General features: G+C 41.2%; 1 protein-coding gene across 1 annotated transcript; it reads left to right on the top strand.

The window, feature by feature from the left end:
* The first annotated feature begins 4,469 nt into the window (after window positions 1–4,469).
* Window positions 4,470–27,956, top strand: LOC124261303 (peroxiredoxin-6-like). Its single transcript, XM_046695611.1, has 6 exons — window positions 4,470–4,633; window positions 15,769–15,925; window positions 17,506–17,646; window positions 20,158–20,231; window positions 26,035–26,107; window positions 27,487–27,956. The coding sequence occupies exons 1-6, from the start codon at window positions 4,548–4,550 to the stop codon at window positions 27,625–27,627; spliced, it is 672 nt and encodes a 223-aa protein (XP_046551567.1). The 5' UTR covers window positions 4,470–4,547; the 3' UTR covers window positions 27,628–27,956.

Consider the following 27,956-nt stretch of genomic DNA (forward strand, 5'->3'; position numbering starts at 1 on the left):
CCACCGCCCCCTGTCTTCACTAACCTGGCTGAGATTATGCGTGATCGGATCCTGACAATGACGTTCCATGTCTCCACTAGCCTGCTGGCGCCCGGCCGGCGACATACATCGCCGACCGCGGTCATACAGCTGAAACATTGCTGTCCGATTGAGGCTGCAAGATTAACACAACGTACTGCTAGCGAAAATATGAGACAATAAAGCGGTCGTGACATTTCTATAGTTTCAATGTTAGTAGATCTCTAGTTTTACTTTAATAAATTTCCCCATTAACTTTCCATTTGTCACGAGTACGTAAGTTCATCGGAAATCATACGTATTGTAGTGTGACATTCTACAAATTGTATCTATATTTAGCGAAACATTTCCCCCGTGCATCTACGCACATTAATCGCCATCAGGGGCAACGCATCATTTCCTACATCCTTATAGTGTTCAAGCAATTTGCTGTAGTTCAGGCAGTTGAATTACCAGGAAGCTCTATGCGTGCTTAACTGTCCGCTAGCATAACCTACAGGAAGCCTCACTATTGTGTGAAATATTGAATTCCTTGTCTACTGGACAAAATAAGTTGGGGATGTTGGTATTTTTATGATTGATATTTTCAGTGTGTTAATGTCTAAATTCATTATTCTTTTTGAATTTACATATATCCATAACTATTTTTGTCCAGTATTCCGGTTACAGAGTCCATCCATGGGGATTCCGGTATGAGTATCGGGCCCTGGAGGTTCCTTTGCTTGTGGGCGGTGGAGTAGACTAGTGGTTAAAGCGTTCGCTCGTCAGAAGACCCAGGTTCGATTCCCCACATGGGTACAATGTGTGAAGCCCATATCTGGTTTCCCTCCGCCGTTATATTGCTGGAATATTGCTGAAGCTGCGTAAAACTAAACTCACTCACTCCTCTGCTTCTTGTAATAGACGAGTGACCGTGAAGATCAGGGTTAGAATTGGTTTTGAGCAGCCCGTGCTTGTCGTAAGAGGTGGCTAACGGGATCGTTGGTCAGGCTCACTGAGTTGGTCAATACATGTCATCGTGTCCCAGTTGCATAGATCGTGGCTCATGATATGAATACACAATGTAATTTAAAGTGAGTGAGTGAGTTTAGTTTTACGCCACACTCAGCAATATTCCAGCTACATGGAAGCGGTCTGTAAATAATCGAGTCTGGACCAGACAATCCAGTGATCAACAGCATGAGCATCGATCTGCGCAATTGGGAACCGATGACATGTGTCAACCAAGTCAGCGAGCCTGACCACCCGATCCCGTTAGTCGCCTCTTACGACAAGCATAGTCGCCTTATGTGGCAAGCATGGGTTGCTGAAGACCTATTCTACCCCGGATCTTCACGGGTCTGTAATTTATAAGGTTGTTTTCACGTGTTTATCACTGGGTTTTCTGGCCCACACTCAATTATCTACAGACTGCTGCTTAGATAATGCAATAATGTTGCTGAATGTGGCGTTAAACAACAAACAAAATAAGACGTAAGAGACGACTGAACAGAAAGTGGGATCAGGCTAGTTGACTTGGTTGACAGAATGAAACCGTATCCCACTGACGTGGATTCACGCTCATGATGTCAATCACCAGATCACCTGACCCATACTCTTTTAGTTTTAGACCGCCTTCGGGCATCGGCATCTTAAATATTGCTGGGTGTTGGGTAAACATTATACAAAAACACAAAACCAAACAAAAATTGTTTTAGTTACATCGCAAAGCGTCGGTTGACTGTAAATAAATTCCGTAGTGATGTAGGTGTAATAATGAATGCTGGTCAGCATGGTAAAACACCCGAGCGTGGTGTTGACAAACCAAGATTATAATAAGGATGCCAATTTCTTTCGTTCGTAACCCTGATACGTTGTATGCTATACATTTAGATCGTGTTATCAATCGTTTCATTAATCATGTGTAATCCTGGGCCATTTTAAAATGGTAGTTCACCGCCACTGGTAGACTAACAACTAGTCTCTGAAATGAACATATTTTACTGAAAAAGTTCATAGTAAAAAATATATATATAATCGCTAGGAGCCCTGAAACTTTCTTCATTTTCCAGAGACTAAACAAATCTGCAGAGGGATAATTTCTTGAATTTCACAACATATGCAAAGATTCTTATCACCCATTACTGCTTTAATTGTGTGTGACAGGAATATTTACTGCCCCCACCGCCTCCTGGTCCTACTGCCAGTGGTGTGGGCCGATTTGGGGTAATGAGTATCAAGTGTCGCCAAATCTATTTTGAGAGCAAGCAGGAATACCAGCTAAGGGTAGCATCTCTTGATAATCCTATGGATGGACAACTGGATCTCACCAAAAAATCCAAAGTTATTTATATTCTCAAAATCCAAAGGTTGTGTCTGCACTATATGTGGAAGTTTAATTGATGTCGCATATATATAATGTAACAAGCGGAAAAAGTCATCAATATCCCCGCAATGGCAAAATACTCTTCATGTATATCAGTTAGTTATGACTATGTCAAATGTTTTGGTGAAGCTGAGGAAAAGTAGACTTGCCACATTTTCTAGACTTGTGTGGGCTTTCTTGGATATATTTGCTTCAGGGTCTGTACGAGAGACTAGGCCACTGGCTGCATGCACACGGCGTGGCGGATGCGTCAGGTCAGACCTGGCCGAAATGGTACTCGGTAATATTAACTACCTTTTTTATCCATTTTCAATAGAATTCATTTCTCAAAGTGTGGAGTTTCTCTTTTTTTTGTTCAGTTAAAGTAGAAATCATACAATGGACTCATTACATTTTTGGGTGATTTTATAACACTCCGACTATTTCTAGCATTTATACTTAGTTGCTTTTAACCTAATTCAAACATTCTGTTAAAAAGGCATTTATAATCTTGGAACAGTAAATGATATATATAAACATGTCAACCATTGTAGGAGATCTCCATTATAATACCGGCCACACGTGCAACTCAGTACGTTTCTATATTTGCTCAGTATATTCATATTATACTTGCATTATAATATGAATATTCTGCGTAGGTTTAGTCCCCTGTGCAAATCGTTTTGTTGGTTAAAACTAAACGGGGGCCAGTCGTGGTGACTTGATTAATTGTCTGTTGTCGTTACCATGATTGATTGATTGTTGATTTACGCCGCACTATTCCAGCTATATGGCGGTGGTCTGTAAATAATCGAATCTGGACCAGACAATCCAGTGATCAACATCTTGAACATCGATCTACGCAACTGGGGTACGATGACATGACTCAACCGAGTCAGCGAGCCTGACCACCCGATCCCGTTAGTCGCCACTTACGACAAGCATGGTTGCTTAAAGACCAATGCTAAACCGGATCCCCACGGGTTGTCGTTACCAGATGACGTGTATCGGTGTTCGTGCTCTCAGTCAGTGGTTGGTCTCGAATCTTTTATGTGAGGTGAGGTGAAATTGGGTTTAACGTTGTGCTTGAGAATATTTCGCTCATATGACGACGTGCATGCGTGTGTATGTGTATGTGCGGCTGCTTGTACTAGCCCAGACTTAAGCTGGTTTTATAGTGCTAGCTCACTGAGATACCAGCCGCAGTGAAGCATGAATACCCCACTCAGACACATTATACCGACTCCGAGCCGACCAGTCCTTGTTGTACCCATTAATGCCGAGCGCCAGACAGGGACCAACAAGTACCATATTTTAACGTCTTTTGGTATGACGCGGCCGGGGTTCGAACCCGCGACCTACCGCTCTCCAGGCGGACGCTCTAACCACTACACCACGGAGGCGGTTGAATCTTTTATGTACCGCTATGATGGTATGTTGCTTGACTAAGGTTGCTTCAGAACCCAACGGTTACAAGACTTGCTTTATTAGTGTGGGGCTTTTGCATAGTAGAACGGGTTGGACGGAAGGGAACATGTGGTTCAGGGCTGGAGAGGCAGACTAGAATATTGTGGACTGCGGTGCTAAAAAATTCGTTCTCATTCCTGTAGGATTGCCCTAGCTTCAAGGCTTCACTGAATGACAAGTCCGTGGATGTAAAGTTATTCAATCCTTACACAAGCTAGGTATGATGACAGTGAAATGACTCCACGCAGTCCGTTATGAGTACAAAAAGTCCCTTTTTTATTTATATAATTTTGAAATTATGATTTAAATTAATAATTATTGTTTGAGAGCCGACTGCCTGCTTATCTGCAGGAATGAAGTGTAGAAGATGTTTTATGACGCTTCGGTGAAAAGACACTATCATGACGGTCTATACGAACACAACTTAAGTGGCACTGTCTATAATAAACTAAGGTGAAAATAAATGTATGGACATATTATTTATTAAACATTCGTTCACTCATATGCCACTTCGTTAACCCGCACCCCACTTCGTATTGAATTCAAATCATCAAGGCGTCCACAAAAAAAACTGCGCAAACTCATCCTTTTGTAATCAGAGCAAGACGAACAGGTCATACTCTAAACTAGATCTCCACTATCTAGGCGCATTGCGCACTCTCTATCAGACCCGGCAACTTGCTCTTCTCAATCAGACCGGTCGAACTGTCGGATCAAAATGGTGAACCTCGGCGATGTATTCCCCAATTTCCAAGTTGACTCTACTGCTGGCAAGATAGACTTCCACGAATGGTTGGGAAATAGGTAAGTTTATTTCTAAACTGCATTCCGCGTTAGAAAACCCCAGAATGTTACATGATGCGGTGCACGGTAGCCCGCTTAACATTAACACATTACACAACTGCCAACGTGTGAACAAGCAGGTAAGAGAGTCCCCACGTAACCTTCGCTGCCCTGGTGTTATGAAATTACTACGGGGTGGGTCGCGTCGCGTCGCGTCTCACCCCTACCCACCTACCCCTCCTTAACTCCCAATATCCCCCTAACCCCCATACCGGTTCCACGATGTGTTTGATGGGCGGAGGGAATGACAAGTCGGATGTTGAAGGGGTGGGGCTTTAGCCAGACAATAATTTGCAGTTTCAAGTACGTTATTTAATCTTCAGTATAATAAATGATATTGTTATCAACAAAATCGAAAAGGTTATGGAAAAGTGTTATCAGGTAAGGATTTAGACAAAAATCAGTTAAACAGGTGTGTCACTGAAGTTCAACATTCCTTTCAGGAGAGTAATTTCGAATGATTTGCTCTGTGCAGAAGTAACTAGGTTTTTTCCATTACTGTTGTACAGGAAGCAGAAAAGTAAAATCAAAACATATCTACCTTTGAACCATTCATATTTTATAGCAAATTTGGGATATAAAGAAGTTATTCCATGCATGACAGCACGGGAGAAATGTACTTAAGACTATGTTCCACAATAGTATCGCATGCTATACTTACTTATACCATGTTGAAAGCAACACAATGAGCCGACAATTCAAAGTCATTGTATCCATAAATTATGACTTGCTGTAAAGCTGGGGTTGGATGTGACATATGTGGAGTATTTGACCTTATTAACACCTTGTGCTTTTCAAAATTAGACAATGATGGGTACTTATTGAAACACAAATGGTTGAATTTGGTTTTGGAATTCAAGTGGTGAAGAAACATAGTTCAAACATTGGGAAAACTGTAATTTTTCAATAATAATTTTCTACTGTTTTCTGTAAAAAATGTAATATGCACAATATGGACTTTCATTTAATCATTTTATCTTAGTTTGGGTTATCTCTGAGGAATTATTTAACGATTCTAGAAGTAGGTCATGGCCGTGTGAAGGCGGGGCTTAGTGGAGCAGAGTTCTCAATATAGTCCACATTGTATATATGGCTTAAACAGATATTCAAAGGTTTCTAAATAAAGTATGTTCATTTGAATGATGCAATAGTGAATTTAAGTACAAATTCATGAAACTAAGCACTTGCATAAGAGAGTTTTCATGGTAAATTGCCACACTGTGATAAGATAATGATGACCTTGATAGAAGATTGTCTCATCTCAGTGGAGATCACCTCTGCAGCTCACGCACGCTAACAGATATAACCTACATTTAACCTAGAGCTATGTAAACTGATTGTATGGGTAGGGGGAAATTTAAAAGGGGCTATTATCTAAATCCACATGCCCTTGTGAGTTGAGGTTGGGTATACAACTGTAATTACTGCCAGGAGAAATTGAAACATTTCTGCACTGCCAAATTTACCGGTTCATCAATCATGAAATTTGAGCTGGCTTGGAATGTCCTGGAACAATATATCAGCACTTAGTCCGTCTTTAAGATGGTGTTCCCCACATGGGTAGTATACGTGAACCCCATTTCTGGTGGCTGCCAACATGACATTGCTGGAATATTGCTGAAAGCAGCGTAGAACTAAACTCACTCACTCACTGGTTAAGGTGGGCTGTATACTTAGTATTTCGCTGATGATCTGGTTCGACAGTTTTTCAAAGGCGTGATTGTCAGCAAAGTAAAAAATAAATTATATTTATTTTTTATTACTTTTGTTGCATTTTCATATAAGTTGTGATCATAAATTTCAACAAAGGTATAATGAAAGATACACCATGCAAATGACAGTATTAGGAAGTATACAGATTATGACATAATGACCAAAATGTATAAAAATTATCGATTTTGCAGCTTAAAATGGCTGAATATTTAGTAAGAAGATAATATTTGTTAAGTTTCTCTTGCAAAAACTGGAAAGTTGCTATGCGTTTGGTAGATGTATATATGAACAGTATATATAAGTGAAAATTGACCAAATCGGCAGTAGAGAGTTTTTAATACTATGTTTAAAACACTTAAAATGAACTGACAGTGAGAACGCTGGGTACAATTTGTGGTGTTTTTTTATAACATAGTTGACTCTAATTTATTTCTTTGGCAACTGTTGAAAGTAAATTTGGCTGCTTGGGAGTGCCAGTTTGTAATAATCTGGGAGCCTGGAATTCCTCTTGGAGATGAATATTTTTGTGGTCCCTGCCTTTAGAAGAATCAAATTCTGTGCAAGAGGAAGCCACACAGAATCTGTGAAAACACAACACTTATTTTCTAAGGACATCCAGAAAAATACTGTGTATGTAAAACCTATTGTAATATATTTTAATTTCAGTGTTTTCTGTAAAAAAAACATTTTATGGAGATTTGTAAACAGATATATAAAAGACAGTGCATGATATGACATTCATTATGCTCAAGAAGTCCAGAAAAGATGTTACTTTCCCAGGACTCAGGCAATCTGGACTTGCCCCTTTTGGGTAAAGGGTTTGCTCGTCACACCGAAGACCCGGGTTTGTTTCTCCACATGGGTACAATGTGTGAAGCCTATTTCTGGTGTCCCCCGCTGTGTTGTTGCTGGACTATAACTGAAAGCGGCGTAAAACCTCACTCACTCACTCACTCACTCACTCACTCACTCACTCACTCACTCACTCACTCACTCACTCACTCACTCACTCACTCACTCACTCACTCACTCACTCACTCACTCACTCACTCACTCACTCACTCACTCACTCACTCACTCACTCCAATTTTGAATAAAAATACACTTGTTGGTATTATTCCATAAATTATCCTGTAGTGCAACCATATTAGATTGCTACTGTTTGTAGTGCTGGGGATTGGTTAAAATCGCATAATTGATGATTGGTTCATTACAACCGATCAATCATCGAAAATAATTGGTGAGCGTCATTTATGTAGTTCTTTTGGGGTTTTTTGGCAAAATTTCACATCTTTAAAGGATGACTAGTATGGAGGAACATAAATTTCTTAGAGTCTTTAAGATAAATTCATGACTTGGAACGAGCTTGTAGTGCTTATGAAATGTAACAGACAAAACCAACCTAGTGAAAAATAGTGTTAATGAAAACAAGTGTACTAGAATTGTTTGTGTTCGATTATGAGAAAACATGATCAATTGCTTGGTCGTTTAGTCACTGCGAGCAATCTTCGATTATTTCAATTAATCGGACCACCACTAACTGTTTGTTCATCTATGTGCCATCAAGTGATATGTTCCACTTGATTCAGTTTCTCTTCTTCAAATTACTGACCATAGCTGTTTTGGAAGTTGCAAGAAGTCAGCGAACTCATATCTAACCACTAAGTTATGTATGGCCAACAAGTCACAGCATTTTGACGTGAGCTGCAATATTTTCTCATTGGCCCACACAACTGAGGACAGGTGGGTCATGGGCCCACTTTTTAAAAAGGCAAGGGTGAATGTTGCAGAGGTTTCACTTCATGTTTTGATTCCCGGGGAAAGTTGTGTGTCATGTGTACATCAAGGGAGTCGAGGAAGTAAATGTAATGATTGTTGATTTGTTGTTGTTTGTTGTTTACCGCTGCACTCAGCCATATTACAGCTATATAGTAGTGATGTGTAAATAATGGAGTCTTGACCTGACGATCCAGTGGTCAACAGCATCAGCATCGAATCTACGCAATTTGGATACGAGGTGAAGGTAAAATGGGGTTTAACGTAACACTTAAGAATAATTTGCTCAGATGGCGAAAATGCATGCATGTGTATGTGTGGTTGCTTGAACTAGCCCAGACTTAAGCTGGTTTTATAGTGCTAGCCCACTGAGATACCATGCCGCAGTGAAGCATGAATACCCCACTCAGGTAGTTTATACTGACTCCGAGCCGACCAGTCCTTGTTGTACCCATTAATGCCGAGCGCCAGGCAGGGACCAACAAGTACCAGCGTTAACCAACCAACCAACCCTTCAGTGATTTGTTTAACCAACCCATCACCATGTTGACCCACTGGCTCAGCTTTTACCCATACTCTACACATCAGTTATAGTCCGTTTGGCTCAAAAGCGGACCGATGAATTGCAATCTAACTCGAAAACTAATAACCATAAAATACTCAATGAAACACTGATCATAATGAAAACGTCAGACCTACTCTGTTAGGTTTTTGCAGAATTTATGTCCTAAAATTAAAAAAGTTGTTTAACAAACTATCATTAAAATATTGACACAGTTCACTATTTGTTACGAGGGAGCAGTGCAGAGAAAGGGACAGCCAGGTGTGCGAGAAAGGATGGAGACGGCACAGCACAGGTTAATGAATCAATAACTTTGTCGGCACTTGTGCACGTGCTTCTCTAACACCTGGCTGTCCCTTTCTCTGCACTCCTCCCTCGTAACACATAGTGACCTGTGTCAATATTTTAATGATAGTTTGTTAAACAACTTTTTTAATTTTAGGACATAAATTCTGCAAACAAATCACAGAGTTGGTGTGATGTTTTGATTATGATCAGCGTTTCATTGAGTATTATATGTTTATTAGTTTTCGAGTTAGATTGCAATTCATCGGTCCGCTTTTGAGCCAAACGGACTATAGGGATGAATAGAAGCAGGCCATTAGAACACAGCTGAAATGTGACTGTGACAACTACATGTTTATCTTTGACACAGATTACACCAGTTTATATAATTGTATACTGGCATATGACCTTTTTTCAGAGACACTCCTGATATTTCAGTGGAAGGTCTGGTCACAGGTTTAAGGCTGCTCGCGATCCTATATTACCAAGAGTGACAATTTAAATATGCCTGTGAATGAATTCAGCCTACTGGATCCAATATAGGGATCAAACCATAATGAGAAAGTATAATAAAAGTAGTTCCATTATATTTTATATGCTCATCTGGTGCATTGGTTAGGATATTATTATAATAATCTGTTGTCGCTTCAGGCAGTTCATAGACATCCTGCAATAAGGGAACCACTGTTATTGATTGACCATAAACTGACATATTCTTACACCTTATGAGTACATAATTATTAATATTGAGCTGCACATATTTATTATGTTACTAAATTTATTTATTAAGCAAACACTGTGAATCAAAGGATGAAACTGCCTCCGTGGTGTAGTGGTTAGAGCGTCATACCAAAAGACGTTAAAATATGGTACTTGTTGGTCCCTGCCTGGTGCTCGGCATTAATGGGGACAACAAGAACTGGTCGGCTCGGAGTCAGTATAATGTGTCTGAGTTGGGTATTCATGCTTTACTGCGGCATGGTATCTCAGTGGGCTAGCACTATAAAACCAGCTAAGTCTGGGCTAGTACAAGCAGCCACACATACACATACACACGCATGCACGTCGTCATATGAGCGAAATATTCTCAAGCACGACGATAAACCCAATTTCACCTGACCTCACCTCACCAAAGAATAATCAAGTGTGGTCAAGGGCAAGTGAATCTTAACCATATCATTACCCCTTCTGTGAACCATGGAGATCCGGGTTAGAATAAATTATTGGTCTTCAGCTGCCTGTGCTTATCGTAAGAGGCGACAAAGAATCGAGACCAACGAGTGACTGATAGCACTACACATCATCTGGTAACGACAACTCACAGGGATCCGGATTAGAATTGGTCTTCAGTAACCCATGCTTGTCGTAAGGGGCGACTAACGGGATCGGGTGGTCAGGCTCACTGACTTGGTTGACACATGTCATCTTATCCAAATTGAGTAGATCGATGCTCATGCTGTTGATCACAGGATCGTCGGTTCCAGACTCGATTATTTACAGACCACTGTCTTATCGCTGGAATATTCCTGAGTGCAAAATCTGATAGCGGGGATCTTTGTTCATGCTATCTGTCACTGAATTGTCTGGTTAAAGCTAGGTTATATGCAGCCCACTGTTATTGCTCTAATAGGTGAGGTGAGGTGAGGTGAAATTGGGTTTAACGTCGTTCTTGAGAATATTTCGCTCATATGACGACGTGCATGGGTGTGTATGTGTATGTGCAGCTGCTTGTACTAGCCCAGACTGAAGCTGGTCTTATAGTGCTAGCCCACTGAGATACCATGCCGCAGTGAAGCATGAATACCCCACTCAGACACATTATACTGACTCTGAGCCGACCAGTCCTTCTTGTACCCATTAATGCCAAGCGCCAGACAGGGACCAACAAGTATCATATTTTAACATCTTTTGGTATGACGCGGTCGGGGATCGAACCCACGACCTTCCGCTCTCCGGTCTAATGAGTGAGGAATTAAATAACAACAAACATGCATGTGTACTGTGTGGAAGGTGACGTGAAGACGTTTTACTGGTTGAATCCACAAAGTGAGTGAGTGAGTTTAATTTTATGCCACTTTTAGCAATATCACAGTGGAGGCACCAGAAATGGGCTTCACACATTGTGCCCATGTGGGGAATTGAACCCGGGCCTTTGGCATGACAAGCGAATGCTTTAACCACTAGGCTACCCCACCGCCCTGAAACCACAAAATGATGACTTGATAGCGAATATGCAGTTACCAAGCTTTTAGTTTGAATCAACCATAAGTTTTACAGATCAATGTTGTTTTCAATGAATTAGGGCTTTTGATTAGTTTAAGTGAAGATATTATTTGTAATGAAGACAGTTTATTCAGATGTCTAGTGTATAAAATGTTTCGTAAATATTTCTTTGTCGGTATAGCACATGTTAAGCTGTATCTTCAAGTGCTTGTATGAGCTTATCAGTGAAGGCTGGTTTGACTTTGACATCAACTAGATCAGAAGTGGATGATAAATCCTCAGATGACAACCTGTGTAAGCTACTAGACAAGTGCAGTGCCTATCTTAGACAGTAGTGTTGATATGGTCTCTATGAAGACCTTTAAGTTTCATTATCTTAAGTGGTATATATCAAAATAATGCTTTGTGAGCTTAATATCTGTGTAGTGTTGTGAATGTGTTTGTGTAGTTTTGTGAATGTGTTTGTGTAGTTTTGTGAAGTTTTGTGAATGTGTTTGTGTAGTTTTGTGAAGTTTTGTGAATGTGTTTGTGTAGTTTTGTGAATGTGTTTGTGTAGTTTTGTGAAGTTTTGTGAATGTGTTTGTGTAGTTTTGTGAATGTGTTTGTGTAGTTTTGTGAATGTGTTTGTGTAGTTTTGTGAATGTGTTTGTGTAGTTTTGTGAATTTTTTTTGAATGTGTTTGTGTAGTTTTTTTGTGAATGTGTTTGTGTTGTTTTGTGAATGTGTTTGTGTAGTTTTGTGAATGTTTGTGAAGTTTGTGAAGTTTTGTGAATGTGTTTGTGTAGTGTTGTGAATGTGTTTGTGTAGTTTTGTGAATGTGTTTGTGTAGTTTTGTGAATGTGTTTGTGTAGTTTTGTGAACAATTCTAACCCGGATCTTCACGTGTGTGTGAGAGAGAGATAGAGAGGGGGGGGGGGGGAGGAGAGGGAGAGAGATATATATAGTGTGTGTGTGTGAGAGAGAGAGAGAGAGTTTAGATCAACCAGATCCTTCATGTCTCATTCATATATACCAACAACACCTCACACTAGTGTCAACGGATCCAGCATGACGCAGCAGGAAATATATACCCCAACATAAGTACTGTTCATGGCTCAACAACTGTTACAACCCAGCAACATTAACCATGTCAGACCTTAGGTATGTTAAGTTACCATGGTGAGGTGAAGTTTGGATTGCTCTGGGGAACATGAGACCACGACTGAATAGATCAGCCACCTGCATATAAAGGTCACAGTCTTTCCCTCAGTAATAGTACTGAATCGTGTGAGTGAGATTTGCTTGGCTGATTTTGTCGTCTAAATACAGCCTTGTTTGTATGGTTCTGTGGATGAATGCTGGCAATTTTCTGATGTGTACCGATACAGATCGCAGTGTTAATCAGGGTATCGGCCAAATGTTTTATCCATCTCTTAAAGTGGAAAGAAGTAATTGCTTCATAGAAATTACTGTAAATGTATTTTTCCGAGTAGTGTTTTATCAGAATAGATTCAGGAGATTTAGATAAATGATTGGTGGTCCTACAAGCTAACATTTTAGTTGCTGTTTGTTGGGGCGGTGGGGTAGCCTAATGGTTAAAGCATTGGCTCGTCACGACCCGGGTTCGAATCCCCACATGGGTACAATGTGTGAAGCCCATTTCTGGTGTCCCCAACCGTGATGTTGCTGGAATATTGCTAAAAGCGGCGTAAAACCAAACTCAGTCAGTCAGTCAGTTGCTGTTTGTTAACGACGCACTCAGCATTTCCCCCACTATACCATGGCAGTCTGTATTTAATAATCAAGTCTGGATCAGACAGTCCAGTATTCAACATCATGAGCCTCAATCGATGCAGATGGAATACAATCACATGCATGAACCAAGTCCGTGAGCCCGACCACCCATTATTCGCCAATGGGATCGGGTGGTCAGCAGAGATGCCAACCACTCTGATTTTGGCGAATTTTCCACGATTTTCAAGTACAAAATCTGCTCTCAGATTCCTCTTTACAAAACTCTGATTTTTTAGAAAAAATTCTGAAGTTATTTTAACGGTATACAATTTCGTAAGTAACCAGTGAGTGAACACTGGTAAAAGCATTCAGAAGCTTAGCGTGTGATCCTTTGGGTGTCGATTGTGTATGTTGCGTGTTATTGACGATGAAGTTTCACATAGTTTTTCCGAATGCATGTCATAGTCCGTATGAAAGTAAAACAAAATGGCAGAGCTGACCACGCGCTCACCCCCAACTCTCACCGGTGGTGCTCAGCCCTGGCTTTCAGCCAGTCATGACTCCGTTTTCTTTAGATTCAGGGTTGGCATCTCTGGGTCAGGCTCTCTGGGTCGGTTGACACATGTCATCGTATCTCAGTTGTGCAGATTGATGCTCCTGCTGTTGATCACTGGATTGTCTGGTCCAGACTCGATTATTTAAAGACCGCCATATAGCTGGAATATTGCTGAGGGTGGCATAAAACTAAACTCACACACTCGTTAGTGACCATGGGTTACTGAAGACCCGATTCTTCACAGCCCTGTTGGTCGCTCCTCAATACCATGTTAACGTGTATTGTTACTTTAATAGCTTTTTTGTGGAGGACAGTTATGTTGTTTCTTCAGTGTATATGATTATTTGTCAGCTTCAATGTGAAACCAAATATGCTTCCCATCAAAAGTTTAAACTCATTAGTGTAAATATAGCTACTTACTTCAGGCAACTGTTCTAAACTAAATTTTGCAAAATATTCCATACTGTTAAAAGGTACTGTTTACACATGAACTGATGTATTGTAAAACAAAGTCATAACGTTGAAAAGATTATTCTCATGAGTTCAGTAAATGATAAAAATCAGTAAAAATTGGCGAATTCTTAACAAAACTTTATACCAAAATGCAGCTGTTCACATGCACGATATTTGCACATGTTTTTCAGCAATTTGATGCATGATCCTCGAGCAATTTATCTGCATAAGGTTTGCAGTTGGTTCCCCTAAGTTAGTGGAGAAATCAATCTTCAATGTAACCATATATATATACATAACAGATAGTTTTGTAAGTGAGATTTTGATGGGAAGTAATGATGTTAAAAGATATGTAATATGATCAGTTGTTATTGAACACAAACCACCTGGTAACAGCATTTCAGAAAATTCGGTCGATTCAGTTCCCCAGCCTAATCATCATGCGTCAGCATATTTATCACAATATTTCTGTTCTGCATGACTGCATGGGTTATATGTGCTCTCTCATGAGTGAAGCAGAGATTCCTCGACCTCATTTTGGAGACTCTGCAAGAGCTGTGACTTGGTATGCTTGACGTACAATGTCGTCTTTGTCCCATGACCTTATGACCTTAATGCTGACTAATTGCCTCTGTATTGAATTAGTAGACTGACATCTAGTGTCTATAAGAAAAGACAGTAAATTATTCCATATGAAACCATTCTATCATCCAGCGGGACATTGGGGTAGCCCAGTGGTTAAGGCTTCGCTTATCACACCGAAGACCCGGGTTCGATTCCACATATGAGTACATGTGTGTGAAGCCCATTTCTGGTGTGCACTGCTGTGATATTGCTGGAACATTGCTGAAGGTGGCATAAAACCCAACTCACTCACTAACTCATTGGTTGGTCAATGTATAAAGTGATTCTGATGTGTCATGGCCCCAGATCTCTATTTAATAGTAGGGAGCAGGGTGTAATGCAACAAATAACAAAAACGAATATAATTCCTGCAGGGTATTACGTGATGCATAAATGTGCATCCATTACACACAAATGTAGAGAATGGACAAAGAAAAACCATTCACTGCATCCAGGACACAAAATATAATTCATTGTACGCCTTAGCCTAGTGGTTAAGGTGTTCACTCAACACGCCGAAGACCCGGGTTCGATTCCCCACATGGGTGCGATGCATGAAGCCCATTTCTGGTGTCCCCCGCCGTGATATTGGGAAATATTGCTCAAAACGGCATAAAACTAAACTCACTCACTCATTGTACCCTAAAACATCTATGACTTTGCTAAGTGTTTGGTTGTTTCTTTCAGAGCAGTTACGTGCATCATTTCATCCATCAGTCCACTGATCAATGATTCATTCCAGGCTTCAAAGAAATTATCAATATGTACACTTGTCTAAACCATTACTTTACAGGACCCTGCAAGGACCATTAAAACTAATAATTAAGGGTCCTTGGTAACCCATGTTTGTGAGCTGAGGTAAAACCCTGTTCAGGTATCCCATTCCTCTGGTGGGGCGGTGGGGTAGCCTAGTGGTTAAAGCGTTCGATCCGGGTTCGAATCCCCACATGGGTACATTGTGTGAAGCTCATTTCTGGTGTCCCCCGCCGTGATATTGCTGGAATATTGCTAAAAGCGGCGTAAAACCAAACTCACTCACTCACTCACTCACTCACTCACTCACTCACTCACTCACTCACTCACTCACTCACTCACTCACTCACTCACTCACTCACTCACTCACTCACTCACTCACTCACTCACTCACTCACTCACTATTCCTCTGGTTGTATGTAGTATTGTGTTCCTCAGTTGGGCCGTCCTGTTCTCCCATCCTGCGGACTACACTCCTGTGTGCACCACCGAGCTCGGCCGAGTTGTACAGCTTGTCCCAGAGTTCCAGAAGCGAGGTGTTAAGTTGATTGCACTCTCCTGTGATGATGTTAAAAGCCATGAAGGATGGTCACAGGTAAGACAGCAACACTTCTGAGGCATTGAGAAGACACTGTTCAACACTCTACCATCCTTTTGACTGTGAAGGGGCGGTGGGGTAGTCTAGTGGTTAAAGCATTGGCTCGTCATGCCGAAGACCCGGGTTCGAATCCCCACATGGGTACAATGAGTAAAGCCCATTTCTGGTGTCCCCCGCCGTGATATTGCTGGAATATTGCTAAAAGCGGCGTAAAACCAAACTCAGTCAGTTTGACTGTGAAGATCCGGTTAGAATTCGTCTTCACAATCCTATGCTTGTCGAAAGAGGCAACTAAGGGATCGGATGGTCAGACACACTGACTTGGTTTACACATGTCATCGTGCCCCAGTTGCGTAGAATCTATGCCCATTCTGTTTATCACTGGATTGTCTGGTCCAGACTCGATTATTTAAAGACCCCTGTCCTAATGCTGGAATATTGCGGAGTGAGGCATGAAACAAGAAACAAACAATCCTTTAAAGATCAGCATTGAGAAGTCAGTGTCATGATGTCATTGACTGATTTATGGCTGATTAGAGTGGAACTTTCCTCTGTGGTGTTCACACCGAAGACTCGGGTTGTGACTCTTCAGCTGTTCGTGCCCCACATGCTACCTAGGTTGTACACTTCCAAGGGAGCTGAGAATAAAATCAGGTGTACATTGATCCATTGACAAGGGTATAAATAAGAGTTTAAAATTGTACCATGTGTTCAACATGATCGTGATATATTAATACACTGATGAGCACAGTGTTATTAATAGTAGGGCTCTAATGAATCGCATCAAACTTTTGATGGATTGCAATCGTTGAGTCTGCAATAGCAATCAATGGTAGAAACGAAAAACTATCATGTGACCATCGATAGTTTAGTGATTAACTTCCTTTGATATATCCGCAGCGCAAAATGCAGGAAGTACCAGATTCATTCACTCTGATTTAGAGTTAATGACTTTAAATGAAAATTCAAGCAAAAAAAACCTATTGCAATAGTATTTCAATAGTTGGTCGCAATAGACTATTGCTATCGCTGTAGTATGTTGCAATAGACTATTGCTATCGCTGTAGTATGTTGCAATAGACTATTGCTATCGCTGTAGTATGTTGCAATAGACTATTGCTATCGCTGTAGTATGTTGCAATAGACTATTGCTATCGCTGTAGTATGTTGCAATAGACTATTGCTATCGCTGTAGTATGTTGCAATAGACTATTGCTATCGCTGTAGTATGTTGCAATAGACTATTGATATCGCTGTAGTATGTTGCAATAGACTATTGCTATCGCTGTAGTATGTTGCAATAGACTATTGCTATCGCTGTAGTATGTTGCAATAGACTATTGATATCGCTGTAGTATGTTGCAATAGACTATTGATATCGCTGTAGTATGTTGCAATAGACTATTGCTATCGCTGTAGTATGTTGCAATAGACTATTGCTATCGCTGTAGTATGTTGCAATAGACTATTGCTATCGCAAAAGTTGTTTCTCCATTATTAGTCACCCCTATTAAATGTCCAATCAAAAGCATGTCCAATCCTGTTACTTCATGATGGTCTTCGTGTTTTCCTTCAAGGATGTGCTTGCCTATGTGGATGTGAAAAGCGAATTCCCCTACCCTATCATCTCGGACAAGGACAGGTCTCTTGCGGTCAAGCTGGGCATGGTGGACCCTGACGAGAAGGATGCTGCTGGGATGCCCCTTACCTGCAGAGCAGTGAGTGGCTTCTACATCTGGAATTGGGTGGGGAAGATTCATTTATCTACCATGATGTATCATTGTGTATCACTGTATCCTTCTGTCTTGGGGGTCGACAGTATCCACCTACCTGGGGTTCTACTGTATCCATCTACCTGGGGGTTCTACAGCATCCATCTACCTGGGGTTTTACTGTATCCATCTACCTGGGGGTTCTACAGCATCCATCTACCTGGGAGTTCTACTGTATCCATCTACCTGGGGGTTCTACAGTATCCATCTACCTGGGGTTTTTACTGTATCCATCTACCTGGGGTATCCATCTACCTGGGGTTTTTTAGTATCCATCTACCTGGGAGTTCTACTGTATCCATCTACCTGGGGGTTCTACAGTATCCATCTACCTGGGTTTTTTACTGTATCCATCTACCTGGGGCTCTACAGTATCCATCTACCTGGGGTTTTTACTGTATCCATCTACCTGGGGGGTCTACAGTATCCATCTACCTGGGAGTTCTACTGTATCCATCTACCTTGGAGTTCTCCAGTATCCATCTACCTGGGAGTTCTACTGTATCCATCTACCTGGAGGTTCTACAGTATCCATCTACCTGGGGGTTCTACAGTATCCATCTACCTGGGGGTTCTACAGTATCCATCTACCTGGGGGATCTAATGTATCCATCTACCTGGGGGATCTACAGTATCCATCTACCTGGGAGTTCTACTGTATCCATCTACCTGGGGGTTCTACAGTATCCATCTACCTGGGGTTCTACAGTATCCATCTACCTGGGGGTTCTCCAGTATCCATCAACCTGGGGGTTCTACAGAATCCATCTACCTTGGAGTTCTCCAGTATCCATCTACCTGGGGTTCTACTGTATCCATCTACCTGGGGGATCTACTGTATCCATCTACCTGGGGGTTCTCCAGTATCCATCTACCTGGGAGTTCTACAGTATCCATCTACCTGGGGGTTCTCCAGTATCCATCTACCTGGGGGTTCTACAGTATCCATCTACCTGGGGGTTCTACAGTATCCATTTACCTGGGGGTTCTACAGTATCCATCTACCTGGGGGATCTAATGTATCCATCTAACTGGGGGATCTAATGTATCCATCTACCTGGGGGTTCTACAGTATCCATCTACCTGGGAGTTCTACTGTATCCATCTACCTGGGGGTTCTCCAGTATCCATCTACCTGGGGTTCTACTGTATCCATCTACCTGGGGGTTCTACAGTATCCATCTACCTGGGGGTTCTCCAGTATCCATCTACCTTGGGGTTCTACAGTATCCATCTACCTGGGGGTTCTACAGTATCCATCTACCTGGGGGTTCTACAGTATTCATCTACCTGTGGGTTCTACAGTATCCATCTACCTGGGGGTTCTACAGTATCCATCTACCTGGGAGTTCTACAGTATCCATCTACCTGGGGGTTCTCCAGTATCCATCAACCTGGGGGTTCTCCAGTATCCATCTACCTGGGGGGTCTACAGTATCCATCTACCTGGGGGTACTACAGTATCCATCTACCTGGGAGTTCTACAGTATCCATCTACCTGGGGGTTCTACAGTATCCATCTACCTGGGGGTTCTACAGTATTCATCTACCTGGGGGTTCTACAGTATCCATCTACCTGGGGGTTCTACAGTATCCATCTACCTGGGAGTTCTACAGTATCCATCTACCTGGGGGTTCTCCAGTATCCATCAACCTGGGGGTTCTCCAGTATCCATCTACCTGGGGGTTCTCCAGTATCCATCTACCTGGGGGTTCTACAGTATCCATCTACTTTGGGGTACTACAGTATCCATCTACCTGGGAGTTCTACAGTATCCATCTACCTGGGGATTCTCCAGTATCCATCTGCCTGGGGGATCTACAGTATCCATCTACCTGGGGTTCTCCGGTATCCATCTACCTGGGGGTTCTACAGTATCCATCTACCTGGGGGATCTACTGTATCTATCTACCTGGGGAATCTACAGTATCCATCTACCTGGGGGTTCTACAGTATCTATCTACCTGGGGAATCTACAGTATCCATCTACCTGGGGTTCTACAGTATCCATCTACCTGGGGGTTCTACTGTATCCATCTACCTGGGGGATCTACAGTATCCATCTACCTGGGGGTTCTCCGGTATCCATCTACCTGGGATTCTACTGTATCCATCTACCTGGGGGTTCTCCAGTATCCATCTACCTGGGGTTCTACTGTATCCATCTACCTGGGGTTCTACAGTATTCATCAACCTGGGGTTTCCACAGTATCCATCTACCTTGGGGTTTCTACTGTGTCCATCTACCTGGGGGATCTACAGTATCCATCTACCTGGGGGTTCTCCGGTATCCATCTACCTGGGGTTCTACTGTATCCATCTACCTGGGGTTCTACAGTATCCATCAACCTGGGGTTTCCACAGTATCCATCTACCTTGGGGTTTCTACAGTATCCATCTACAAGCATCTGATGCATGCAAGACTTAACTTAATATCTATTGGACTTGTTTCTCAGGTTTTCATTATTGGACCAGACAAGAAACTGAAGCTGTCATTCCTCTACCCTGCTACAACTGGCAGAAACTTTACGTGAGTTGTCTATTTTGGTATATTTTCTTTAAGGCTGTCCGTATGGCTTGAATGTATCAATTATTGTTGATTCAAGGGGTGGGGATCACACAGGTACCTCGACCATTCAGACTTGTCTTATCAAGCAGTTAAAGACAAAGTCAATTTGTAAATTGAACAAAATCAGATCCTACAAATAGGTAGTCTCTCTCCTTTTAACTCTTGATAATGATGTGATAATCACATTGTCTTGTTGTCAGCTAAGGAGTAGCCCAGAGGGCTAAGTTACCTCAGCTCAGTGCACATTGCAAGGATCTGCTAATCATGGGTTCTAATACCATAATGGCCCTAATTATGATCTGGGGTTTAATACCTCTGCTTTTTAGATTTCAATAAATTGTTAAATGCCTATAACTCTCAGATGTGTAGATTGTATGATGTTTGTACTTTTTTCTGATTTGCAGTAATTGTATGGTGGTTGTTCTGGTTGCAGTAATTGTTTTGTGGTTGTTGTGGTTGCAGTAATTGTATGATGGGTGTTCTAGGTGCAGTAATTGTATTCTGGTTGTTCTAGCTGCAGTAATTGTTTGGTGGTTGTTGTGGGTGCAGTAATTGTATGGTGGTTATTCTAGGTGCAGTAATTGTATAATGCTCTTTTCTGGTTTCAGTAATTGTATGATGGGTGTTCTAGTTGCAGTAATTGTATGATGGCTGTTCTAGTTGCAGTAATTGTATGATGGGTGTTCTAGGTGCAGTAATTGTATGATGGGCGTTCTAGTTGCAGTAATTGTGTGATGGGTGTTCTAGGTGCAGTAATTGTATGGTGGTTGTTCTAGGTGCAGTAATTGTATGGTGGTTGTTCTAGTTGCAGTAATTGTATGATGGGTGTTCTAGGTGCAGTAATTGTATGATGGGTGTTCTAGCTGCAGTAATTGTATGATGGGTGTTCTAGTTGCAGTAATTGTATTGTGGTTGTTCTAGGTGTAGTAATTGTATGGTGGGTGTTCTAGGTGCAGTAATTGTATGGTGGTTGTTTTAGTTGCAGTCATTGTATGGTGGTTGTTCTAGGTGCAGTAATTGTATGTTGGTTGTTCTAGATGCAGTAATTGTATGGTGGTTGTTCTAGATGCAGTAATTGTATGGTGCTTGTTCTAGATGCAGTAATTGTATGGTGGTTGTTCTAGATGCAGTAATTGTATGGTGCTTGTTCTAGATGCAGTAATTGTATGGTGCTTGTTCTAGATGCAGTAATTGTATGGTGCTTGTTCTAGATGCAGTAATTGTATGATGGTTGTTCTAGATGCAGTTGTTGTATGGTGGTTGTTCTAGATGCAGTAATTGTATGATGGTTGTTCTAGATGCAGTAATTGTATGATGGGTGTTCTAGGTGCAGTAATTGTATGATGGTTCTAGATGCAGTAGTTGTATGGTGGTTGTTCTAGATGCAGTAATTGTATGATGGTTGTTCTAGATGCAGTAATTGTATGGTGGTTCTAGATGCAGTAATTGTATGGTGGCTGTTCTAGGTGCAGTAATTGTATGATGGGTGTTCTAGGTGCAGTAATTGTATGGTGGTTGTTCTAGATGCAGTAGTTGTATATTGGTTGTTCTAGATGCAGTAATTGTATGATGGTTGTTCTAGATGCAGTAATTGTATGGTGGTTGTTCTAGGTGCAGTAATTGTATGGTGGTTGTTTGTAGATGCAGTAATTGTATTGTGGTTGTTCTAGGTGCAGTAATTGTATGATGGGTGTTCTAGGTGCAGTAATTGAATGATGGGTGTTCTAGGTGCAGTAATTGTATGATGGGTGTTCTAGATGCAGTAATTGTATGGTTGGTGTTCTAGATGCAGTAATTGTATGATGGGTGTTCTAGGTGCAGTAATTGTATGGTGGTTGTTCTAGGTGCAACTGTATGGTGGGTGTTCTAGATGCAGTAATTGTATGGTGGTTGTTCTAGGTGCAGTAATTGTATGATGGGTGTTCTAGATGCAGTAATTGTATGATGGGTGTTCTAGATGCAGTAATTGTATGATGGGTGTTCTAGGTGCAGTAATTTTATAGTGGTTGTTCTAGGTGCAGTAATTGTATGGTGGTTGTTCTAGGTGCAGTAATTGTATGGTGGTTCTAGCTGCAGTAATTGTATGGTGGTTGTTCCAGATGCAGTAATTGTATTTGTGGTTGTTCTAGGTGCAGTAATTGTATGATGGGTGTTCTAGGTGCAGTAATTGTATGATGGGTGTTCTAGGTGCAGTAATTGTATGATGGGTGTTCTAGGTGCAGTAATTGTATGATGGGTGTTCTAGATGCAGTAATTGTATGATGGGTGTTCTAGATGCAGTAATTGTATGGTGGGTGTTCTAGATGAAGTAATTGTGTGATGGGTGTTCTAGCTGCAGTAATTGTATGATTGGTTGTTCTAGGTGCAGTAATTGTATGGTTGGTGTTCTAGATGCAGTAATTGTATGGTGGTTGTTCTAGGTGCAGTAATTGTATGATGGGTGTTCTAGATGCACTAATTGTATGATGGGTGTTCTAGGTGCAGTAATTGTATGATGGTTGTTCTAGATGCAGTAATTGTATGGTGGTTGTTCTAGATGCAGTAATTGTATGGTGGCTGTTCTAGGTGCAGTAATTGTATGATGGGTGTTCTAGTTGCAGTAATTGTATGGTGGTTGTTCTAGATGCAGTAATTGTATGGTGGTTGTTCTAGGTGCAGTAATTGTATGGTGGTTGTTTGTAGATGCAGTAATTGTATGGTGGTTTTTCTAGATGCAGTAGTTGTATATTGGTTGTTCTAGATGCAGTAATTGTATGATGGTTGTTCTAGATGCAGTAATTGTATGGTGGTTGTTCTAGGTGCAGTAATTGTATGGTGGTTGTTTGTAGATGCAGTAATTGTATTGTGGTTGTTCTAGGTGCAGTAGTTGTATATTGGTTGTTCTAGATGCAGTAATTGTATGATGGTTGTTCTAGATGCAGTAATTGTATGGTGGTTGTTCTAGGTGCAGTAATTGTATGGTGGTTGTTTGTAGATGCATGCAATTGTATTGTGGTTGTTCTAGGTGCAGTGGTGTATGATGGGCGTGTTCTAGGTGCAGTAACTGAACGATGGGCGTGTTCTAGGTGCAGTACTTGTATGGTGGTTGTTCTAGGTGCAGTAATTGTATGGTGGTTGTTTGTAGACGCAGTAATTGTATGGCGGTTTTCTAAGATGCAGTAGTTGTATATTGGTTGTTCTAGATGCAGTAATTGTATGATGGTTGTTCTAGATGCAGTAATTGTATGGTGGTTGTTCTAGGTGCAGTAATTGTATGGTGGTTGTTTGTAGATGCAGTAATTGTATTGTGGTTGTTCTAGGTGCAGTAATTGTATGATGGGTGTTCTAGATGCAGTAATTGTATGATGGGTGTTCTAGATGCAATAATTGTATGGTGGGTGTTCTAGATGAAGTAATTGTGTGATGGGTGTTCTAGCTGCAGTAATTGTATGATTTGTTGTTCTAGGTGCAGTAATTGTATGGTTGGTGTTCTAGATGCAGTAATTGTATGGTGGTTGTTCTAGGTGCAGTAATTGTATGATGGGTGTTCTAGATGCAGTAATTGTATGATGGGTGTTCTAGGTGCAGTAATTGTATGATGGTTGTTCTAGATGCAGTAATTGTATGGTGGTTGTTCTAGATGCAGTAATTGTATGGTGGCTGTTCTAGGTGCAGTAATTGTATGATGGGTGTTCTAGGTGCAGTAATTGTATGGTGGTTGTTCTAGATGCAGTAATTGTATGGTGTTTGTTCTAGGTGCAGTAATTGTATGGTGGTTGTTTGTAGATGCAGTAATTGTATGGTGGTTTTTCTAGATGCAGTAGTTGTATATTGGTTGTTCTAGATGCAGTAATTGTATGATGGTTGTTCTAGATGCAGTAATTGTATGGTGGTTGTTCTAGGTGCAGTAATTGTATGGTGGTTGTTTGTAGATGCAGTAATTGTATTGTGGTTGTTCTAGGTGCAGTAATTGTATGATGGGTGTTCTAGGTGCAGTAATTGAATGATGGGTGTTCTAGGTGCAGTAATTGTATGATGTGTGTTCTAGATGCAGTAATTGTATGGTTGGTGTTCTAGATGCAGTAATTGTATGATGGGTGTTCTAGGTGCAGTAATTGTATGGTGGTTGTTCTAGGTGCAGTAATTGTATGGTGGGTGTTCTAGATGCAGTAATTGTATGGTGGTTGTTCTAGGTGCAGTGATTGTATGATGGGTGTTCTAGATGCAGTAATTGTATGATGGGTGTTCTAGGTGCAGTAATTGTATGATGGGTGTTCTAGGTGCAGTAATTGTATGGTGGTTGTTCTAGGTGCAGTAATTGTATGGTGGTTGTTCTAGGTATAGTAATTGTATGGTGGTTCTAGGTGCAGTAATTGTATGGTGGTTGTTCTAGATGCAGTAATTGTATGGTGGTTGTTCTAGCTGCAGTAATTGTATGATTGGTTGTTCTAGATGCAGTAATTGTATGGTTGGTGTTCTAGCTGCAGTAATTGTATGATGGGTGTTCTAGGTGCAGTAATTGTATGGTGGTTGTTCTAGGTGCAGTAATTGTATGGTGGGTGTTCTAGATGCAGTAATTGTATGGTGGTTGTTCTAGGTGCAGTAATTGTATGATGGGTGTTCTAGATGCAGTAATTGTATGATGGGTGTTCTAGGTGCAGTAATTGTATGATGGGTGTTCTAGGTGCAGTAATTGTATGGTGGTTGTTCTAGGTGCAGTAATTGTATGGTGGTTGTTCTAGGTGCAGTAATTGTATGGTGGTTCTAGGTGCAGTAATTGTATGGTGGTTCTAGGTGCAGTAATTGTATGGTGGTTGTTCTAGATGCAGTAATTGTATTGTGGTTGTTCTAGGTGCAGTAATTGTATGATGGGTGTTCTAGGTGCAGTAATTGTATGATGGGTGTTCTAGGTGCAGTAATTGTATGATGGGTGTTCTAGATGCAATAATTGTATGGTGGGTGTTCTAGATGAAGTAACTGTGTGATGGGTGTTCTAGGTGCAGTAATTGTATGGTGGTTGTTCTAGCTGCAGTAATTGTATGGTGGTTGTTCTAGATGCAGTAATTGTATGGTGGTTGTTCTAGGTGCAGTAATTGTATGATGGGTGTTCTAGGTGCAGTAATTGTATGGTGGTTGTTCTATCTGCAGTAATTGTATGGTGGTTGTTCTGGTTGCAGTAATTGTATGATGGGTGTTCTAGGTGCAGTAATTGTATGATGGGTGTTCTAGCTGCAGTAATTGTATGATGGGTGTTCTAGATGCAATAATTGTATGGTGGGTGTTCTAGGTGCAGTAATTGTATGGTGGTTGTTCTAGATGCAATAATTGTATGGTGGGTGTTCTAGGTGCAGTAATTGTATGGTGGGTGTTCTAGATGCAATAATTGTATGGTGGGTGTTCTAGGTGCAGTAATTGTATGGTGGTTGTTCTAGATGAAGTAATTGTGTGATGGGTGTTCTAGGTGCAGTAATTGTATGGTGGTTGTTCTAGGTGCAGTAATTGTATGGTGGTTGTTCTAGATGCAGTAATTGTATGGTGGTTGTTCTAGGTGCAGTAATTGTATGATGGGTGTTCTAGGTGCAGTTATTGTATGATGGGTGTTCTAGGTTCAGTAATTGTATGATGGGTGTTCTAGATGCAGTAATTGCATGATGGGTGTTCTAGGTGCAGTAATTGTATGATGGGTGTTCTAGATGCAGTAATTGTATGGTGGGTGTTCTAGGTGCAGTAATTGTATGGTGGTTGTTCTGGTTTCAGTAATTGTATGTTATTGTTCTGATTTCAGTGAAATCCTGAGAGTGATTGACTCTCTCCAGCTGACAGCCACAAAGAAAGTTGCGACCCCGGTTGACTGGAAAGTAAGACAACTTCTGCAAACTTGAAGAATTGACATCTTCATAACAATTCATAAGAATCCTTTGTCGGCATCCTGACCATGACCACAAGCTTTGTTAATTGTTGTACGGCTGAAGTTGGGAATCCCGGCCGGGGGTAATAGTGAGCCCTGCTCACATGTTTTGGGGTGTAGGTGAGGTAGCCTAGTGGTTAAAGTGTTAGTCGTCATGCCAAAGACCGGGGTTCGATTCCACACATGGGTACAATGTGTGAAGCCCATTTCTGGTGTCCCCAACCGTGATATTGCTGAAATATTGCTAAATGTGGCATCAATCTAAATTCACTCTTAAAAGGCTTGTTTTAATGAATATGTTATCAAACCGTGTGATGTCCATTTATGATGCATTAGCCCTATTTAATTATGTTACCAACCCTTGAAGATCCGTGTTAGAACAGGTCTTCAGCAAACCATGCTTGTTTTAAGAGGTGACTAACGGATTGGGTTGTCAGACTCGCTGACTTGGTTGACACACGTCATTGTATCCCAATTGCGCAGATCGATGCACATGCTGTTGATCACTGGATTGTCTGGTCCTGACTAGAATTATTTACAAACCGCTGTCATATAGCTGGAATATTGCTGAGTACCAGCCCACTAAATCTCTCAGATCAGAGAACAGACGACCCCTTGTTGTCCCTCATGTCTGGACCAAATGATTTGGCCATAGAACATTTTCTTATTCTGCTGCTACTGCCTGGAAGAGCCTACTCATTGAAATTAGACTCTGTTAAGACAATTCTTCCTTTCACCCTTATCTCAAGACCTACTTCTACAGACTCACCTACTTCAAATGATTCCCACCACTATTCTGTGTTCCTTCTTGCGTGTACCATGAGCATGGATTGTGCATGGAAAGGCGCCATATAAATGGACTGTTATTATTATTATGTTTTATTGTTATATTAAACAACAACCAAACCAAACAAAATAATTAAGCAACCATGCCATATTCCTTTGCTGTTTGGACCGCATCCGTGGTGTAGTGGTTAGAGCGTCCCCCCGGAGAGCGGAAGGTCGCGGGTTCGATCCCCGACCGCGTCATACGAAAAAGACGTTAAAATATGGTACTTGTTGGTCCCTGCCTGGGGCTCAGCATTAATGGGTACAACAAGGACTGGTCGACTCAGAGTCAGTATAATGTGTCTGAGTGGGGTATTCGTGCTTCACTGCGGCAGGGTATCTAGTGGGCAAGCACTATAAAACCAGCTTCAGTCTGGGCTAGTACAAGCAGCCGCACATACAAATACACTTGCATGCAAGTCATCATATGAGCGAAATATTCTCAAGTACGACGTTAAACCAAATTTCAGCTCACTTCACCTCCTTTGCTGTTTGTTACAGGTTGGGGATGAATGTATGGTTGTTCCTTCTCTCTCCAATGCTGAGGCCAAGAAACTCTTCCCCAAAATGAGAATGGTTGAACTTCCTTCCGGGAAGGAGTATGTCCGCATGACCCAAGTGGATGGTCAAGTGAGGATGTAAATATTCTGAAAATGGTTTCTTCTGAAATATGTCCATGTCTGTTTAAAGACTCACTTAATATCATTGTACATTATACATTTTGTTTACATTATGTCTTCTGTAAAAGCCAACTGACATTCGAACTGCAGTACAAGCATGCTTGTATGCAATTGTTATTTGTTAAGATAGTGGATTTGCTATTATATGTAAACAGACCCGTATATTTTTTTAACAAATGTTTGAGATGTAACTTTCTAGAAAGTGACTTTCAGATTGTATTTAGAGCTTAGCAAAGGTAATTGTTTCAGATGCTATTTTTCTTTGTTCACAAAATAAAGACATCATTACCA

Source organism: Haliotis rubra, unplaced genomic scaffold (assembly GCF_003918875.1).
Source record: "Haliotis rubra isolate DU_JTF1 unplaced genomic scaffold, ASM391887v1 Scf795, whole genome shotgun sequence".
Lineage (NCBI taxonomy): Eukaryota > Metazoa > Mollusca > Gastropoda > Lepetellida > Haliotidae > Haliotis > Haliotis rubra.

Excerpts from the sequence above, each read along its gene's own strand:
- LOC124261303 (XM_046695611.1), top strand. The coding sequence starts at position 4,548 with ATGGTGAACCTCGGCGATGTATTCCCCAATTTCCAAGTTGACTCTACT. Across the intron at positions 20,232-26,034 it reads ACAACTGGCAGAAACTTTAC|TGAAATCCTGAGAGTGATTG; the intron begins GTGAGTTGTCTA and ends TTCTGATTTCAG. Across the intron at positions 26,108-27,486 it reads CGACCCCGGTTGACTGGAAA|GTTGGGGATGAATGTATGGT; the intron begins GTAAGACAACTT and ends TGTTTGTTACAG.